Here is a 20,349-nt window from a genome sequence, read left to right as displayed (position 1 = left end):
ATATATATATATATAACTTGAATTCATTAAGTGACTTTGCCAAAATAATAATAATGGAGTGATTTTGTAAGTAAAATAAAATAATTGAATGATTGATTATTTTCAAATAATAATAATTTTTTAGAAAAATAAAAACTATTATTTTAGTGATTTTCATATAAAAAACTTTTAGTCAACTTTTGAAAATTAATTTCAAAAGAAATCCTATTACAGAATTGAAGAAATAAGGCTAGTAATATATATATATATATGGAACTTGAATTTATTAAGTGACTTTGCCAAAATAATAATAATGGAGTGATTTTGTAAGTAAAATAAAAATAATTGAATGATTGTTTTTAAAATAATAATAATTTTTTTAAAAATAAAAATCATTATTTGAGTAATTTTCATATACAAAAACTTCTAGTCAACTTTTCAAAATTAATTCAAAAGAAATCCTATTACAGATTTGAAGAAATTAAGGCTAGTAAACTTGAATTCATTAAGTGACTTTGCCAAAATAATAATAATGGAGTGATTTTGCAAGTAAAATAAAAATAATTGAATGATTATTTACAAAAAAAAATAATAATTTTTTTAAAAAATAAAAACCATTATTTGAGTAATTTTCATATACAAAAACTTCTGGTCAGCTTTTCAAAATTAATTTCAAAAGAAATCCTATTACAGATTTGAGAAATTAAGGCTAGTAATTAAATGCGATGGCAGGATTGTGAATGCATCAAACTTAGAGCCGTATTTCAAAGCACATCCCTCATGAAAGGGGTAATTTGGGAAGCGCAATAAATTTGCTCAGGGACAAAGAGGTGACTCAGAGTCCAATTTATTTCATCACTCAGGACACTAGTGCAGGGACAAATCGGTAACTCAACATAAATACAAAATTCTAATCTGACGGTAAATACAGCATATGTTATCCTATCGACGGTCCTGAATAGACAAGATGCCGTGTAGGGGTTTTCTCTTTCAGAATTTAACCCTAGTAATTGCATTTATTTACAAACTCGACCATTCTTTGAAAATCATTCCCTTTATATTCCCTTGTATTTCATCAAATTTGTTTTTCCTTTTCATTTTGACTCCTCTCTCTATATGCCTCTCTCTCTCATTCTTATATATCGATGATGAAACTATAAAAAAATAGCTGCGTTTTCTTATTTCTTGATCTTTCTTGAGCTTTTGAATTCCAACCCTAGACAGGTTCAGTCCATTTATTTTTTTTTGTTTGATTTTATAGGGTTAAACGATGTTCATTTTTTCGATTACAAAAATTAAATTCAGCAACATTCTTTGTTCACTTCATTTTTTTGTTACTTTGCAGATGGAATGAGTTTGGAGTCTTGAAGAGAAGTAGAGAGAGAAGGTTAACGAGTGATCTGAAATAGGGTTTGTAACGTTAGAAAGGTGAATGAGTTTTCTGATTTCATGTTTTGTTTGTATTCTTTGTTTTTATTTTATGGTTTTAATTTTTACTATTTGAACTGGTTTTTGATTTGTGATTTTGTGTTGATTTGTTTCTTCATTGTTTGATAAGGAACGATCTTAGAGTTTGGATTTTCTGAGAAGGATTCAGTACTACTAATGTGTGATTTTGATATGAATTTGATATAGAACAAGTCGTTGATTTGATACAACCCAGCGAGATATCATTGATCTAGATTAGATCCGTAAAACGGAAGATTTCTTGCATTCCAAGTTTATCAAGTTAGAGAGAGAAAAAGCGAAAGTAGGGTGAAATTTTGTTTTCATTCAAGTCTCCTTCGGAAACTTGGCATCTTTCTTCTGTCACTGCAAGTTTATCCTGCTCGTACTTGATTCTTTCCGTTTTCTTCTTCTTTTGTTTATTGTTTTTATTGGAGAAGTTCTTTCAGAAAAGTCTATCTACTTTACCTAGGGTATATTGTTGTTATAGGTTTTTTTTTTTTTTTGAAATAATTGGTTCAAAAACTTGGATATGGTTCTAAATCACCCTACAGTTGCTAATTTACATTTTCTGACTTAATTTAATTAAAGTCCCAACTGTAGATATGATTTTATTATTTTACCATGTCTGCTTCGATTTGCTAAGCCATTAATGGCTCTTACTGTTTCTTTAATATCGGTAAATGAAACTTCGTTGAATGCCATAAATCCTTCTTTATTTTTATTTGTGTATAATGATTAATTTAGTTTAAATATATTTAGAATGTGAACACCTAGATATTCTGTTCCATTTATTCTTTGACATCGCTTGTGTGTTTTTGTGGGGTTGATTTTTAGGAACCGAAGGATGTCATCGACCAATTCTCCATGCGCAGCTTGCAAATTCCTACGCAGAAAATGCACCCAAGAGTGTGTCTTCGCACCCTATTTTCCGCCAGATCAGCCATTGAAATTTTCCAATGTCCACAAAGTCTTTGGTGCCAGCAATGTGTCGAAACTACTCAACGAACTCAATGCTGCTCAGCGGGAAGATGCAGTGAATTCCCTTGCCTACGAGGCTGAGTATCGGCTTCGAGATCCGGTCTATGGGTGTGTTGGCCTTATATCATTACTCCAACAGAAGCTTAGGCAAGTTCAGGATGATCTGTTGAACGCTAGAAAGGAATTGTCTACCTACATTGGTCCATCAGGAATGCTACCCATTGCTAATCTTCAACCTCCAGGGTTCTTTCAACCGCAGCAGCAGCCTATGAATGCGCCCTCTTCTAGTACCATGAGTCCTTTCAACATGAACCCAATGTCAGGAATCTCAACAGGGGTCCCACATGGTGGTCCATTGCTAATTCGTGACCCACAACAGCAACAGCAGCAACAGCAACTACTGCAGCAGCCAATTCAAGTTCAACAGTTTATAACAGCAATGGCTGCAAAGGAACAAAGGGACCAACAGGAGATGCTAAAATTTTATGAGCAGCAAGAACAACAAGAAGATGCTGTAAGATTTAACAGTGGGTTTGACTCTACGGGCTCGGTAACAGCTACTGGATTTCATCAGATGAGTTCATCCATACCACCTTCGTTGGTTTTGGCCGGTACCTATGAAAATCCTTATAATCTGGTTCCTCCTCATCAGCAGTCCCAACCAGAGCAGTCTCTTTCTTATCAACAACAGGTTCATCTTCAGTCTCAACAACAGCTGCAGCCCCCACAGCCACCAGAGACCCCGAGGCAGCAACAGAGAGCCAACAGCGAAGAGGAGGGAAGGGGTTCCGGTCCTTCAGGTTGATGTCTTCAGTTCCATGCCTATTATCTTCTACATTTTTTTGATATTGGTAAGTTTTTGTTTCATTAAATGCTTTGAAGTCATCCTTGTGGTTTCGGCTTGCATTTATATTTACTAGGTCCTTCAGTTTTCTGTCTGTATCGCGTTATCTGCTAACAAACTCTTGAGTTCAATTTCTTATAGCAAAAATTATTCGCGGATTAAGCTACTTACTTGCACTTATTAATATAGTGGCAGCTAAGAAAATACTTGTCTAACTCTTGTTTATGCATGTGTTGTTAACTGCAGCAAGTTGATGGGGGTATACAAGCGTATAAAGAGATATGGGACAGATGAAGAGAGATTATGATATGTACAAAGAGATAGTCGGAGAGAGAGGATTGAATGTTTTCAACATGAACATTAATTGAACTTCGTAGGTATAAGGTCTTTCTTAAATCTATTTTCTCTTGATCAAGACCCTTTTGGAGTTTTGAAGGTACATTTTCTCAAAATGTAGGAGCAGCATTAATTTCATATAAAAACAATGTTGTCTTTCTTTACCCGTCGATGCTTTATTTTCTGCTAGTTTAATACATATAGAGTGTATACATGCAATTTATAATGTGAAAATGTGTTCCTGAAAAAGTGGTAGTGTCTCATAAACTCATGAATGATTTTCACTCGATCAAAAAGGAAACACTGTCAACTATACATGTTAAGTTAATAGTATAAATAATGCCAGTCGACGTAGAGGGTCAGATACATTTATCTTTATTCTAGATAAATGATCAACAGGAAGAATGATAGTAGCATTATATATATGCATCAGCGCTAAGTCATTCAATAGATTCAAGATGCACCACGGGATCTTAGATCGTTGACCATGATTTCTTTATATCTTTACTACTGTATTATTGAAGTTAAATACTATTTCTCTTATAGTTTTTAGAGCTTCCGTGGAATATACAAGTATTGTGGAATATTTTTATAGTTGGGCTCATAGATTTCATGAAATGGCTTTGATGGCCATGTGCTATTTGACTTATAATATACTATGTACATGGATACTAGTGTAAACAATACTTGGCTAACATTGAGAAGTGGAATCTCATATCTAGAAAAATATAGTTATAGAAATTCCACATGCACATGGTCATAGTTTCAGATTTAGAAGAAAAAGGTGCTAGGTACCTACTATTAGGTGATATGAGATTTTATAGGTGATGTTTGTGGTTTGAGGGAGATTTTCCAAGTTATATATATATTTATTTGGCCACCTAACCAACCCCTTGAGGAACTGAGCAAACTGTTGTTTTGAATAATGACATATGATGTTTAGTTATCATTATTGAGTTTAAAACCTTGAAGAGATTGTGAGTGATAAGTCAATTATACCACCTAACAATTCCCAAACAACCCTCTCATAGGACAAAGAAAACTTAATAGTAAATCTTTCATGTGAATAGCAAACCTGCTTCAAAGACATTCCTGTTACATTAAAGTCCACAAGACACTAGTAAACATAGATACCTATTATAGCAGCTCACTTAGCATTTAGTTTAGGTCAAACATTGTATGCTACGTACCCTCCTCTTGAAAAAGGGTTGGTACTTTGCATATTTGTCACAGCACGTCCATATATTTCCTTATGTTGCAATTAATCGTAGTATATAGTTGTAAGTGTTTTATTTTTGAGAATGTGACATCAGCTTGGCACAAGTAACAAATTGTAATTGATAATTTTGTTACTCTTTAAGTCTTACCAATGAAAATGATCGACTATCCCTGTAACATTTGCATTCCAAAGATAGAAAAGTGGTATCTTAAATTAATAGGAAAAGATAAAAAGAAGAAAAAACAATATTAATGACAATAGGTGGGCGGCAGTTGCATATTATTATTATTATTATTATTATTATTATTAGCAGTAGAAGAACTACCCATCATGCATTACAATTTGAAATAAGTTTCCCAAAAAATAAATCCTTTATCAAAATGAAATATTTGATTGTTGGTGTGCCAATTTTGAATTATAACATGTTTCTGTTTTGACTCTAGCTACCCCTCTTTCCATTTTTTACGACCTCTAGCTATAGTTTCATGCTCCTATTGAAATTGCGGCTCTAGGAAAATATGATAATTACTCCAAGTACGTAGCGTTAGCTTTTCTTTTTCTTCTCCTTTTTATTTGCATCTCCTAATATTATCTTGGTCTCTTTATAAACTAACCTATGAGATTTTGGTAGGCTTAAAATCCGTTTCTTTATCGTTACTTGTCTATCTCAAACCGAACCAAGCTTAATAGCTAGACAAAACTTTTCTGTATATTAAAAATTAAAAAATGATATAGGTATATGAACCACATGAACTGATCATCCCAAAGTATGATTCGACCAGCAGACTTCGGTGGGTTGAACTAAGTAGGCATAGGCAAGTCATTTGCGCTTTTGCCCATCTAAAACCTTGGGCTAGTTTGAGCTACGTATGTAACCCAGTAAAACCCATAAGCAAACTCATCCACATAGAGAAAAAAAAAGTGCTTTTTTTGGGGGGATTTGGTTTGTTTATATAGTGACAAGTAAGATTTATCAAGTGGTTGAGCATCTCCATCATTAATCAGTAGGCTGAGAGTTCAAGTTATGCTAAAAAGGTTAAGTGAGAACACAGTTGATCATCCTGATGAGGTGAGATGGAAAAAAGTTTATATAGCCTTTAGAAACAAAAGTAAAGCTTTATTAATTTGTTCTATTTATTAATGAATCGTCAAATGGCTATAACAAACAAATGAAAATTAACTTGTGTTCGTCATGCTGGCTTATGACCCATTGGTCAGCTCAACTTGATTCTTTCCTTCCTTTTCAACCAAGCAAACATTGAGTCAAATTTATGTACCTACTGATTGATCCCATTTTAATGAGTACACATATAACTCAACTCGCTCATTTAACACCCCTAATTCATTAGTACAGTGATATGACGAAAAGGGAATATAGAGAACTTACCCATTCTCTAGTGGAGCAAACCAATAACCCCATTGAGAAAATTGTTCTACCAAAAGCCTCCGTTTTGATATGTGGCTATACTGGCGCTTCAGCAGGCACAAGGAAAGGACATAAAAAAGAAAATTACAAACAAAGTAATTGGACAGCAACATATAGAAGTGTAATCCTACAAGCGGGATCTGAGGAGTGTGGTGTGTATGCAATCTTGCCCATATCTTGTGAAATTAGAGAAATTGTTTCTGATAAACAACGGCTTAAATGAAGCGTATCAAAAAACAAGAAAAGGAAAATACAGTCGTAAAAAAGCATTTCCAAAAGTAGATAAATATTCAATATACTAGTTTGTAAAATTGATATTCCCTCTGTAGGTTCACTGGTTCCTACCAGCTTGTATTAGTATCAGACTATATATCCAAATCATTAGTCCTACTCACAATGTATTGTAAATCAACGATGTCAAAGTTAATTTCACAAACAAACATGTTAATATCAGCAGATTCCCTATTTCCTGTTTTTCAGAGAGAAGTTATTTGTTATGTTTTGTTTCTGTCCTATTTCTGTAGCTGCAAAATTAATGGCTACTTGATCTTATAGTTGACCCTTCAATGCTCTTTTGAAGCTGTCCATTCCAATTATAGCTTTCCGATTTATTATCCTCTTCTTCATTCACAGACACCCCTTTGGCTGAACCTGAACCAGTAAAATGAAGAGGCCCTTCAGGAGAACCAGATTGTGTACCATTATTCTTTGAAGACTCCCCAGTTTCATCCACAGTAGACCATGAACGACCTGATGCTGGGACTCGTCGCACATGCAGTCTATATTTCTGCATATCACAAAATAAATATTTTGATCAAACACCATGTACAACAAACACTCATTATATTGAAAGAGGTTCAATTGAATCCGTAAAAACAATTTTTTATACAGATTCATTCACTAGCTCACTCTACAAGATTGCAATATTAAAATTGTTGGCTCCGCCATAATTTGTAACACAAGTATCATGGGAACAAAATATAAGCCTCTTATTTGTTGAAAGAGCGTAATAGGATACCTGTAAATGGCTTTTCACTTCGTCATTGGTCAGGCCATCCACTTGCATGATATCTCTGATCTGTTTTGGTGTAGCCACTGCAGGATAACATTTCAAAAATTATTGTTAATGTTTTGTTGGATAATAAAAAGTATATAGTGTGACATATAATAATCCTAATACAAAAGAAAAGAAAATGATAATGAAATAATAGCATGTTGGTGATGTTAAAAATTGATAACAATTTATTAACCATAGGTTGTGGCGACTATTACTAGTAAAAAAGAAAGACTTTTGTAATTGCGAGTCTTTTTTTTCCTCTTACTATCAGAATTAAGCGATAAAATAGATTAATATTTTTATTTAACCAATCCAAAAGCTAGCTCGTGTAGCTCAAGATCATATACAAAGTTCTTTTTATTATATAAACAATACAATCCACTCTTACCCGATCCTTACATATCTAGGAAACAATGAATTGGTACGGATCTAACTTTCATATCATGATAAAGAATAGACGGCATTTGCATTTCTAAAGAATGATGTGAGACTCCAACAATAGTAATATTATTTTTTAATCAAATACTTTCAGCAATTCAACAAGATCAACTATTTAAAAAAATTATTTTATAAATGACATTTGCTATCATAGTAATCACAGTTGATGAATAAATTTAGACCCAAAATCAAAACTAATATCAAGACATTGCTTTCAATTAAATAATTTGTACTAAAATAACGAGTATCCCATATAAAAGATGTGATAAACAGTCACAGATATTCCAATTGCTTATCCCATTCCGCACAATAAACAACCCTTCGATGCATATATTTATAATAGGTAGGAGATAACAGATATTTCATAAAATAATCAAATGTTAACGCAAATTAATGTGAACAGCGACAATTACCTTGTGCACCTCCAAGTTGATGAAGAGCATCAACAAATCTGCGATGCAATTCTGGAGACCAACAACGCCTCTGTTTCCTCTGTAGTGATTTGTCATGTGAAAAAACATCACACCCATTTGAATTTGATAGGCCGTTCTCTCTTTTGACACTCACATCAATTGGATTTTGACGGTTTTCTCCTTCACCCACTGTCACTGCCATTGACAGAGATAAATCCTTCACTGCCAAACATCTTTTGTCTTCCTTCAAAGCTTGTCTTTGAAATGGCAAAAATGCCCCTCTTTCACTCGTCAATTTACATGCTCCTAACTGGTATTGCTTCTCCTTGGCTTTCTCTTCTACACCACTCTGATTAATCAACAATGGTACAAAAAAATGTCAAAACGATTTTACAAAAGAAAAAAAAAGGGGAAAAACTTACCCATTTTAAGTTTTGAAGATTAAAGCTTTCATACTGAACTGGAGTGCTCCATAGCTGAGCAGAGCTCATCCAATTTTTCTTATCAGTTAAATCATTTGACTTTTTTACCCTTCCACTTTCATCAGAATTACCCTTCTTCAGTGGGATGAATTCCTCCATCATCACAGGACTTTTATCTTTCTCCTTATACAGCAAAGCTTGTGCCTTTAATCTCTCAATAGCTGGCACAAGAATTAAAAACAAAAAGTAAATAAATAACCCCTAAAAAAAATGTAGAAAATTGAAAAAATAGAGAAAAAAAATTCAAAAGAAAAAAAAAAAACTAACCATGTTTGAGATGAAGCATACACATGGGCAATTCACGTTTAAAAGCTTCGATTTTTCTGAGTTCTTCTTCTAAAGGAACAAGAAACTGATTGAGCTTTTTTAATTTCTTGGAGATGTCATCCATGGCAGAAACTTCAGTTAAAACATCTGAAATTAACTTGGGTACATAAACAAAATTCAAATCAATGTTCATTTCTTTAGAATTTGAACCCATAATTATTTTTTTTATAAAAAAATAAAATTGTGCAGATATATTTAATTGTTGTATCACTTTCTCACATTGCCTAGATAGAATGAATAAAGAAAAGGGTTGAAGAAGTCTTATATTTATAGCACAGTTTCACTTTTCAACGAAAACGAGGGTAAAAGTGGAAAGTTGGATTCTAAAAGCTTCAACAGATTCGATATTGTTTTTCACATTCGGGTCGTCGCATATTTGAGTTAACTCGGAAACACGGTTACTCATATAATCAAGGAATCTTTTGACTCTAATTAGGAGAAAATTCAATTTAATTAATTTTATCCTTTTTTTATAGGGATATTTTCCTTTTTCTTTTGAGGAACATTATTCGTTATTTGTCTAATTATATTTGTTCATTATTGATTTTGTAAAAAAAATAATTAAGAAATTATAAATAATTAATATATTACTAACTTCATCGATTTTTACTTGTCATAATCTTTTTTTAGAGTCAAACTATTATAAATTTGATTAACATTTTATAATGTATTTTTTCATCATATTGATGTGCAAAATTTTATAATTTATAGTATTTTTTTTAATATCTAAAGTTTTTATTTAAAATATCAAATTAATGTAATATTATAATTTAACTTTAAAGTTAGTCAAATTGATTTTCGAAAAGTGTACATTACAAATAAGTGGACGGAAGGAGTACTATATCATCCTTTGAGTAAAATAAATATAATGTTTTGAAAAATATAATAGAGAAATTACTATAATTAATAATAAGAGTAATTAGAAACTAAGTGTAAAATTATTTATTGATTTCATAAAATGACAAGTATTGTTGGACATCTCAAAATATATGTGAACAACAATTATTAAGACGAAGGGAATAATTTATAATAGTACTTATATAGTATAGTTTTTCAAATCATATAAATAAAGTATATATGTAACTTTTTTACAATAATATATTCAGTAAAATTTCATAAATGAGATCTGACTAAGTCATTTATTAAAATCTAAGTATTAAGTTATTTTATTTAATTTAACTTTTAAAATAATTAATTAACTCTTGAAAAGTAGTATACTTCATCTATTATAATTTTATAAATTTCATTTTAACTTGAACAAAATTCAAGAAATTATTTTTTTACAAAAAAAAATGCATTTTTTAAACTAATAATATATGATACATATTAACATGCCGTTATTATTATTTTTTTTTCTTAAACATTCTACGCAGAAATTAAATTAAATTATTAATTTATTTTGTAAAATAAATAAATTTAGAGAAAGAAACATAAATTAGACGGGTCAAAGTAAAAAGTGTTTATTTATTTATTGTATTTTTACTTTTCAAAGATTCTGCGTCTTGAGGCGGTCGGCTACGTTTGTTGACTTAAATTCCATTTTCTTGAAATAAGAATGGGATGGAATATTTAATTGTTTGGACTAAATTGCCCTTGCTTTATGACTTTTTTTCTAACATGTTAATTAAAAGAGATTAATCTAATCTGATTCTCTGTTTTTGGAGGTTCACTTTCAACTAATGCCTTAAATGCTAAATCAGTTACAAAAAAAGGTTCACAAAATATAGCCAAAAACAGAACAGTTTTGGATTCTACTTCCACTCCATTAATTTTCTTCTTTTGGGACTTTAAACCTCTATTTTTTGTAGGCCATGTTTGGTCTCTCTTTGAAATGTTAAAATTATTATAATATCTTATTAGCATTATATTCACGTCTCAATTGAAAAATATACTCCTGATTTCTCACTCCACACCTCTATTGTTGTACCACATGGACAAAATATTAAAATTAATTATATTTATGATCGGAAAAAATATTAATTAGATTTCAAACTTAATTCAGAAATTCTACTTTACTTTGTAAGAAGTCAAAGTCAAGGAAAATCTTTGATATTTCATTTACTAGTCATGATTTTTTTTTTTATGGCATGAATTAATTAATATTTTTGAAAATATTAACCAAAAGGAAAAAAAAATTAATAGTATCCACCTTTCAAAAAAGGCAATGATAACATGCTTATCTCTGCTTAATAGAACAACCAACTCTTTAGATTTAGAGGTCTTCGAATAATAATTGAAATCCAATTTTGTTTTTTATATATAAATGTATTATTTAAACATATGTTTGAATGTACAACCCAAAATTAGAAGAGTGAATAATGTCAATTACTAATTAATTAGTCTATAAATAGTGCGGCTAACCAAAAAAGAAATGTTTCATTTCATTCGTTATAACTTGTTTTTTTTTTCTTTTCTTTATGATAACTTTTTTTAAAATATATATGAGAAAATTTATTAATTTTTTTTAAAAAAAACGAACTGGCAAAATGTGATATGAAACCAAACAATGTGACAACATGCTAATCTCAGCTTCATATATAAAAAGAAACAGTCAACTCTTTAGATTTATTGGTCTTTAAATAGTAATTATGTAATTCATTTTTTCTTAACACTATTAGCATGATATACCTCCTTCATTTCATTTACTTCCTTTGTTTTTTTTCTTCCATTTATCTTTTTAAGAGTTAATTTTACTAATTTTTAAAACTATATTAAATTAAATTAACTCAATATCTTAAGATAAAATTTTAAATATTTTAAAGTATACGAAAAACACTTTAAAAACGTGATTTCTTTAATATTTAAGAGAACTATTACTTGTTTTAAACTAATTTGTACAAATGAAAAATATGAGTCAAATATTGTTAAGTATTATCCGTCCTCCCGACACTTTTTAGAAATCAAAATTCAAATAAATTTATATTTAATTTTTACCATATTTTTTTCATATTAAGCTGTTAGGTCCAATTAAATAAAAAAGCAGTGTATGATTTCAACATTTAAATAAATTTATATTTAATTTTGACCATAATTTTTTCATATTGAGCTGTTAGGTCCAATTAAATAAAAGAGCAGTGTATTCATACTTCTAATTCACAAATTGTTAAAAGTTTTTTATTCTTTGTTAAACTCAATAACCAATCAAATAATAAGGGAATAAAACGAATTTCTTTTTTTCCCAAAACATGATAAATAAAGAAGGGGTCACAGTGTGAGTGTGTTATTCGACCTTTGTGGATCTTCAAAGTACAAGAATCTCTAACGACAATTTTAAATTAGAAAAAAAAAAGAACGGCAAATAATTAATGAAATTATTTATATTATATTATTAATAGAAGCAATATACTGTGAGGTGGTACGGTCCAATAAGGTTCCAAGAGAATCATTTTACTCTGTTTATTCTGTTACAAAAAAGAATCGTCTCTTCCACAATTTCTGCTCTATTATTACTTTTATAATAAAGTATAGTACTACTGTTATTATTCCAAACCTGAGGATCCAAAAATCCCCTGGGAAAAATATTATTATATTATTGTCTCGCTCACAATTTATATGATATTATTTATTTTAATCTAAACTTTGAAATGACTTTTCTGAAAATTTATAACTAGAAATATGATTTAGACATTTGTATGGCTATACACTATTTAATGATAACCTTCTTCTAAAAATATCTATCAGTAGTTTTTTAAATTTGACACCAATTTCCACTTAAAAATCTTAAGTATGCTTTGTTTATTTTAAACACCTCAACTAGGGGTTTGCTGTATTATTTTGACACTTTTTTGCCAATAAGTTAAAATTACAAAGTGTGTGTAACACACTTGCGGATGACATGACATGATGACTAATTAAAAGCTTACATGTGACATTTGAATGTAAAAATAATATAAAATAAATTATTAAAAATAACTAACTTTTCAACAAAAATAAATAAAAAAATTTGCCTATTTTATAGCATTCAACCCAACCTTATATCACCCCACCCCTATGCCTTATGTCCCTTTTATCTCCCCAGCTCTACAACCATTTTCTTGATTCTTCTTTCAACTTTTTTTAAAATATTACATTTTAGGTTTTTTAAATTGATTTTGAAAATTATATATGATATTCTTCTAACTTTTTTGAAAAAAAATGTGTCCTGTTCTAAAAAATATTTTCAAAATTAGTGTGATGATTTTTAAAAATTTTGTTCTTATAAACGTTTTTAAAATTAGTGTGATAGTTTTTTTTATTTTATTTTTTCATATTTTTTTAGGTTTTTTTATCATGAATTTTCATGGGGGAAGGTAGAATAAATTGTAGGGCTAAAAAGTGAAGAAGAAGAAGGAAAAAAATTCAAAAATATCCAAAAAAAAAGACCCCTCACGCGCTCAAAATGGATGCAACACACACAACATGTCAAGTCAGCAAAAAGTGTGAAAATAACACAGTGAAACTCGACATGAGGTGTCTAAAGTGAACAAAGTTTAGTTGAGGTGTCTAAGTGAAAATTGATGTCAACTATAGGGGGCTATCAGTGGGTTCAACCTTTTAAAAAATTTAGTTATTGATAATTATAAAAAATGTTTTTTTTAATTAAAAATTCATGATTCGTTCTAGATATTTGTGTAATTCTACATTATTTATAATAAAAAGAAATTTTAAAAAAAATTATTATTTCTAATTAAAAAAATATTTCTTTTAAGAATAATTAAATTTTTTTGAAAATTAATTGCTTTAATATCATAGATGGTGACACCTCAAAAAACCTGGTGAATTGATTTAGTGGATAATTCCTTCTCTTGATAAAAAAAATGTTTGTGTTATTATCATTGATTTTGACATGACTATATTATTCTTCACATTTACACATTCTTTTTAAAAATAATTACGTCAGATAAATACAATTTGCAGTTTACTTGTAGAAGTTCCAATATTTATTTATATAAAAAATAATTTTTGCATAATTTTTAGCAGGAAGATATCTGAAGAACAATGTCAAGATACTGCTATAATTATTTTACTCATATAACATTATAAAATTATTTGATCATTAAGCTGCAATATCTTGAAGCTAAATTTTTCAATTGGCCTTTCTTTCTTTTCAGACGTGTCAATTAAAAATTAGTAATAATTTATTTGATTTTGTATATTTGTCTAATACTTGGAGATAAAAGGCTGATTCTTTTTTATTTTTTATGGTTCCGGTGAATGGACAGTGACGAAATTAAATTATATATAAAAAAAAGCCACCTTAGATTTAAAATAAAAAAAATAAAAAAATATTTCTCGATGTATATATTCTCATTATATTCTATAGTTTTCTTCTTCTTTCTTCTTTTTGCTTTTGTTTTTTTCTGTGTGGAAACTATAAGAGTTTTGATTCACTTGATCAGCCCAACATCAAAATTCGATGAAGGAATCTTTCTCATTTTCTAAATGAATTTAAAAATTTTAGGTGACTTTTTGTTACAATAAAGTGCAAATTGAGAAAATTCAATTCCTACTTGTCATGATTGCATTCAGCACCTTTTTTCAATGTGATATTCCTCCGACCACATTTATTTTTACTTAATTGTGACTAGTATTTTAATTTAAAATAAATATTTATTTTTACTTATTAATTTTACAAGATCATCACTTAATTTTTAATTTATCTTTACTACTAATAGTAGCCATTTTTTCAATATATTTTCTAAAATATTTAATTTATTATATTTAAATGTTAATATAATAAAATTATTATTTTATATATTACTTTTTAAAGAATTTTTCAAATCAATACTAAAAGAGTAAAAATAATCGAGAGAATATTTATACACGTTACATTTTGTATTGGCGGTGAATATAGTTTTATCAAAATCATTTCAAAACGGGCTCTCCTTCAGCAAACTCGCGAGATTTTGCAATGGCCAAAATACTGACTATATAACTAAAATTTATTTGGCTAAACTTTTAGCGGAAAATAAATAATTTGAAACAGTAATAAAAGTTATTTTCAAGCTGAGAAAACATTTTTTTTTCTAGAAACACTTAATAAAGTTTAATCAACACAAATTGATGCTCTAATATTGATAAATATATCTTTTTAAATTAATTGAAAAACATAAATAAAAAACACTTTTCAAATAACATATTCTGAAAGTTTAATCGAACAAGATACCCAGTTATATTATTATTCACATTTGGTTGATATATTCTACACATGTGCCCATGACTTAAATTTCTTTTGAAATTGTCACACACACACACGCCCCTCTACCTTTTGACAAGTTGGGTAACAAGTGCAAAGAATCAAAATAATGGGCTATGGTCCACAAGTTGTGAAGATTTTAATTCTTAACGTTCAGATTTCAGATGGAAATTTATATATTTTGAATCAAATTGGCTGGCAGATAATTAGCATCTATTTTCACCTGAAATTAAAGAAGAAAATATGTACATATTTTTTAGGGGTGCGTAAGGCATTCTTCGATAAAGCTTTAAAAATTGTAAAAAAGAAAAATAAAGAATCGAGGCATTAATTTAAAACTTCAAATAGCCATGTAGAGTAGTCCAAGACTGTAAATTCTTCTGAAAATCATTACACATACATTAATATTGCGACAATATCATCAACACGAATTATGGTGGGATGATTCAGTATTCCTCCACTCCTAATCTGAAGTTTTGTATTCGAATAGTAAGAATGCAAAAAAAAATAAATCTTTTAACATCGCCCCAAATGAACGCTTCAATGCATGTAATGGATGAAGTAACCAAAATTCTAGACACCCTTAGAGTTGTTTCACCAGCTCCAACTAGTTAACCACCGACTTATGTTAAGTATGGACATCAATATGTATAATTAGTTTTTAATTATACACATCTGTAGAAAATTCTGCAAGACTTGACTTGATCTACGCAATACAAAGTGGACATAATATTTTTAAAAAAAATGATATAATCGATAGATAATATGGGAACACATGGTTTGAAGTCAAAAATGAAAAGTACGTTATTAATAATTTCCTAATTGACAAAGTGCCAAATTAGGATAAAGTTGTGTTTATGGGAGTCAAAGAGACAAAGAATAGTTGAGTATTACATTTAGCACAAGTTCAAGATAAAAAAGCAAGTTTATCATTAACTAGAACTTTTTGGCTTTTTAAAAAGACTAAGTGGACGACTTTATTTTTAGAGTTATAAATACTTAAAATGGTTGAATTGATTCAATCTCATTAATTTAAAGTATGAGAATCAAGCTGATTCAGAGCCAACTAGCTATTAATTTTATACTACATAGTTTTATTCTCCTTTCTCACTCAAATAAAAAAAAAAAAAAAAGATGAAGAAGAATAGTTCTGATTCTCTATAGTTTTTATACTCATGTGATGATTATGATCAGCACTGCCATTTTGATGGAATCTTCAAAGACATTTATTCTAATATGATAGCTATTCAAATAGTATATATATAAAAATCTATTTTAGATAGATTTAATTCATATACATAATTACGATGAGAAATTTATAATATTGTCCGATCATGAAATTATCAATTAATTATCTGATGCCACCTGACTCCGCCATGCAATAACAAGATCTTCCTTAATTTTTGCAATAACATGTTTTATTTTATGTAACAAACGTAAAGTTGAGAGACTAGTTGCACGAAAAAGACAAGGTCTAAAAGTAGTATGCAAAAATATAGGGCAAACATTATATTCTTATCGATCTATTTGTCTTTTCCTGGAAAAGAAATGGATGGATCAGTTTGCAGATGACACCACATTAAAATTTAATTCTTCTATGATAGTCCTATTAATATATTCTCTATCTCAACCAATCAATGGACGGTTCATAATTTCTTCTACCTGCTTTATAAGGATTCCTAATACTATGCACATATTCGTCCAACTTTTTTTTTATTGATATAAAATAAAAGTTTTATTGTGCTAATCGAAATTGTTATATTATGTTCTTCATTATCTATTCGTATATTTATCATCAATATATTTTAAGAATTATATTTTCTATTAATGAACAAAAAATTATTCTAATATGAAATGGAGAAGTTCACATGTTTAAATTTTTAGCAAATTTAGACTCTCTCTCTCAACTTTATATAATTATTTAAAATTATCCTTAAATTGGAACTTGAATTTAAAAAAAGAAAAGGAGACTTTTTTCTATTGACCTAGATAATATTTTATGGAGGCCGGTAAATCAATTACAATTGTACAGTGCAATTTAATCCATATTTAAATCTATCAACAGCCTGTTTTGAAACCTTGGGTAATTAAAAGAATTGAAATGTGCTCACACTCGTCCATGGTCAAGATTTTTACTTTATTAGTTTAGGATCATAATTTTATCCTATTTTTGCTTATCGAGTTAATAAAATGAATTTTATCAATACAAATATTGGGCTGGAAGTAAAAGTTATAAATGATTTTGCCAAACACGTAGTTAGCACTCAAGTGGCTTCGCCACTTGCTCACATTAGTAGTTTAAGCTAACTTTAGATAAAGTTGATCGCACGCATTATCAGGAGTGGAACCAGAAGGGATTCATACAAATTCAATAATTTTTTTCGTAAATTTTGTATTTGAATTAAAAAATTAAATAAATATGTATGAATATTAACTTATGAATCCTTTAATAAAACTAATTAATGACTCAGTATTAAGGAATGGGTTGTGGAAATGCTTTCTACCCTAGAGTTGTAGGTTCAAACCTTACAATTTGAACATCAAAACACATAAAGATTCTAAGTTCAATTATCAATGTCATCTGAAAAAGAAATAAATATTTTCACGTATTTCACGTAGAAAAATTAAGTTCACACATAGAAAGGATGGCGTGTGTAACGAAGCTAAGAAAATCTAAAGTTTTGAATATAAATCTAACACTTGCATGGTATCTGAATTTGAGATGCTAGGTCAAGATCTACGAATTTGGTTTGTCGAAACGCAGTTTTGACAAAAATGACATCCGTTAAGCACTCCAACTCATAATTAGTGGGCTTCGACAAAGCATGTTATCCAAAAATATTATTTGCTGTACATCAAAATTCCACATTATTCATTTTCAACATAAAAATTACATGACAGACCAAACTAAGTTGCTCTAATTTTAAAAAAATTACAATACATAGCAAAAATGTGAGTTTAGGAGCAAATACTCTCAATATTGCGTATCTCCTCATTTTACAATCAGATTTTTTTCACTCAGATAAGGCTCATACATTTGGCAATGATTCTGATTCTTGTTATTTTTATCAAAAGGCATCAAACACCCAATTGTGAGGTAGTAGAAGAACGGTACCATATACGATTTACCCAATTTGTGATTTTGTTCTCTGTTTTTTCTGAACTTTTGGGGTAAATCCCACGTGTTTCCAACTATGTATCTTCACTGTGGTTCACTCTTTTTCACACCCTTTTCTCAAAATTGGACACTTCCATTAAGGGAATTATGATTCTCATGTTCTTGTGAACGTTACTTGATTGTTTTGGCAACTTGGCCTTTCTATCATATGCACCATTCCTTTAATCTCTACTTGATTTTCTTCTCAAACAACTCTGCTACACTACACTATTCCAACGGCGATCGAAATAAAATAATAGCAAGACACTTTGAGTGTAAATCAGGACTGCAAATATTCATTCTTCTGCCTTTATAAAATGTGTAGTAATTAGTTATGCTAAAATGAAACTGTTCTTTCAACTTCTCATCGCATGTTATAATCCTCTTATCAAATGGATCCCCTTCAAGGTAAAGAAATTAGAAAACTGTGAGTCAATCAGAGCAGAACAGAAATTCCAAAAATAGAAACTGATGATGCAACACACAACCAAACATGACAACGAACCCTTGCGCAAATAGCAAAGTCCACTATATAACAACAAGATACTCAACGTAGTCCCACAAATGTCCAATATATAACTCGTCTAGGCATTAATACATGCCATCAATGTTATTCAGAGAGCTCAATGTGCTTGTCTTCAGTTCCTTAATTGGCCTAGCGGGAGGATTTGAGCTTATGCTTCTTTCAACTTATCTAGGGCACAAGAAAATGATTACTAATTTCATCATTTAACTGGCCGTATATAGCTATCACTCTATGTAGGAAAACTCCAGTTCAAAACAACGCATTGAAAAGAATAACATGACATGCTCATGTACCTGAGCTGGACAAACATAGCTTCTCGTAGAATCAACAGCTAAAGCGAGCCACACATTAACAAAGTACCTAAACAACTATTGGTTTGACTACACTGAATGCCAGATGATAAGAATAACTAAATGTGGGGGATCGGAGTACAAGCAATCATGCCAGGTTTCGCTCTTTCGCGTGAAACATGGACCCCTACACAGTGAAGTACTAACCCTTCACCTCATGTACTTGTCATAAAAGATGGACAAATTAAATCGCGTTTGGTTGTAGTCTTGTTTAATAAGAGGAAGTTGACAGGAGCTGAAGTGAAGAGTAATTTTCCCTTGTTGGTTAGGAAGGCTAACATAAGTAACAAAAATTGCACAGAGATGGCAATTCAGTGTGTCCTGTACCAAGAAACTTCACAAGATCATCAACAGAGAGCTAGCTGGAAAGGAACAAACAATAATTCCTGAATTATGCTGTTCTTCATAGCTTTCTCTTGGGTTCATCTGAATCTGTGTAGTGAGTAAAGGCAGATTTAAGAAATATAGCTAATAATCTGTTTTGATAAGAAATTCTAACAACATAAGAGCACATATACAACAAAGTACCCTTTTTGTTAGCATTTTGGCTAGGCAATAAACAAAAGCAAACACCTGGTGCAACAGATCACATAAAATTGTCCCAAGTATAGTTATTACCTTCATCCTCCTCCTGCTTCCGCGCGCCACTACTTTCTTTTCCTTTGCTGATCTGTTATTTTGTAAATCGTTCCTAATTGGACAAGTTTTACGCTTTTTTCTTTTTGCCCCACAAATCATCAATTATTCCAAAACACCTATAATAATTTTCGTTTAAGTTTAAAAGTGTTTTTGATATTTCTCTCATTATTCAAAAATCCTCCACGAGTCTCGTGCCAACAATGTCTCTAATTGAAATCTCTAAAACCAAAATTTGGGCTTGCTGAGGATCGAACTCGGCCAGACTTGAATTGCTCCATTTGTCCAACGAATCAACAAGTCGAGGAAGCTCACTTGCTAAAATAGTGCATTAATATTATTTTTACCTATGATTCTTTTCAAATATATATAATAATACTAATCAAGAATTTCAACAAGAAAAATAATACTCACATGATAAAATTTACATATTTAAAGGATGTTTTGAACTTAGAGAGAGAAGAAAGAAAACAAACCTAGGATAAATACACCTACCAAAAGATCCATAAGGCTCTTGTCCACACACAAAGCTTGCTATTTCAAGAAGTGATACCAAT

The 20,349-nt window shown here is 30.0% G+C and overlaps 2 protein-coding genes and 1 long non-coding RNA gene across 4 annotated transcripts; 1 reads left to right on the top strand and 2 right to left on the bottom strand.

The window, feature by feature from the left end:
- Positions 1-1,072: 1,072 nt before the first annotated feature.
- Positions 1,073-3,758, top strand: LOC107009506 (LOB domain-containing protein 36). The gene is made up of 4 exons (XM_015208848.2): positions 1,073-1,203; positions 1,325-1,407; positions 2,263-3,257; positions 3,497-3,758. Exon 3 carries the CDS (start codon positions 2,273-2,275, stop codon positions 3,209-3,211), a length of 939 nt encoding a protein of 312 aa, XP_015064334.1. The 5' UTR covers positions 1,073-1,203; positions 1,325-1,407; positions 2,263-2,272; the 3' UTR covers positions 3,212-3,257; positions 3,497-3,758.
- Positions 3,759-6,490: 2,732 nt separating this feature from the next.
- On the bottom strand, positions 6,491-9,168 carry LOC107010391 (transcription factor HHO5-like). Its single transcript, XM_015209673.2, has 5 exons — positions 8,889-9,168; positions 8,562-8,782; positions 8,140-8,488; positions 7,250-7,326; positions 6,491-7,018 (listed from the first exon to the last, which is right to left on the bottom strand). The coding sequence occupies exons 1-5, from the start codon at positions 9,100-9,102 to the stop codon at positions 6,764-6,766; spliced, it is 1,116 nt and encodes a 371-aa protein (XP_015065159.1). The 5' UTR covers positions 9,103-9,168; the 3' UTR covers positions 6,491-6,763.
- A 9,886-nt stretch (positions 9,169-19,054) lies between these two features.
- Positions 19,055-20,349, bottom strand: LOC114076100. Of its 2 annotated transcripts, XR_003576717.1 has the most exons (3): positions 20,288-20,349; positions 19,775-20,147; positions 19,055-19,588 (listed from the first exon to the last, which is right to left on the bottom strand). It is a non-coding gene; the product is annotated as an uncharacterized LOC114076100 (long non-coding RNA). The 2 variants fall into 2 exon arrangements; XR_003576716.1 differs by having other exon boundaries at positions 19,055-20,147.

The sequence above is a fragment of the Solanum pennellii genome, chromosome 2 (assembly GCF_001406875.1).
Source record: "Solanum pennellii chromosome 2, SPENNV200".
In the NCBI taxonomy this organism is placed as follows: domain Eukaryota; kingdom Viridiplantae; phylum Streptophyta; class Magnoliopsida; order Solanales; family Solanaceae; genus Solanum; species Solanum pennellii.
This window is presented reverse-complemented; position numbering and strand designations above follow the sequence as displayed.

Bases quoted from the DNA above. Each gene is read 5' to 3' on its own strand.
- LOC107009506 (XM_015208848.2), top strand. From the start codon at position 2,273: ATGTCATCGACCAATTCTCCATGCGCAGCTTGCAAATTCCTACGCAGA.
- LOC107010391 (XM_015209673.2), bottom strand. From the start codon at position 9,102: ATGGGTTCAAATTCTAAAGAAATGAACATTGATTTGAATTTTGTTTAT. The intron at 8,489-8,561 runs GTAAGTTTTTCC...TTGATTAATCAG, and splicing joins ATCTTCAAAACTTAAAATGG to AGTGGTGTAGAAGAGAAAGC. The intron at 7,019-7,249 runs GTATCCTATTAC...TGTGATATGCAG, and splicing joins AAGTGAAAAGCCATTTACAG to AAATATAGACTGCATGTGCG.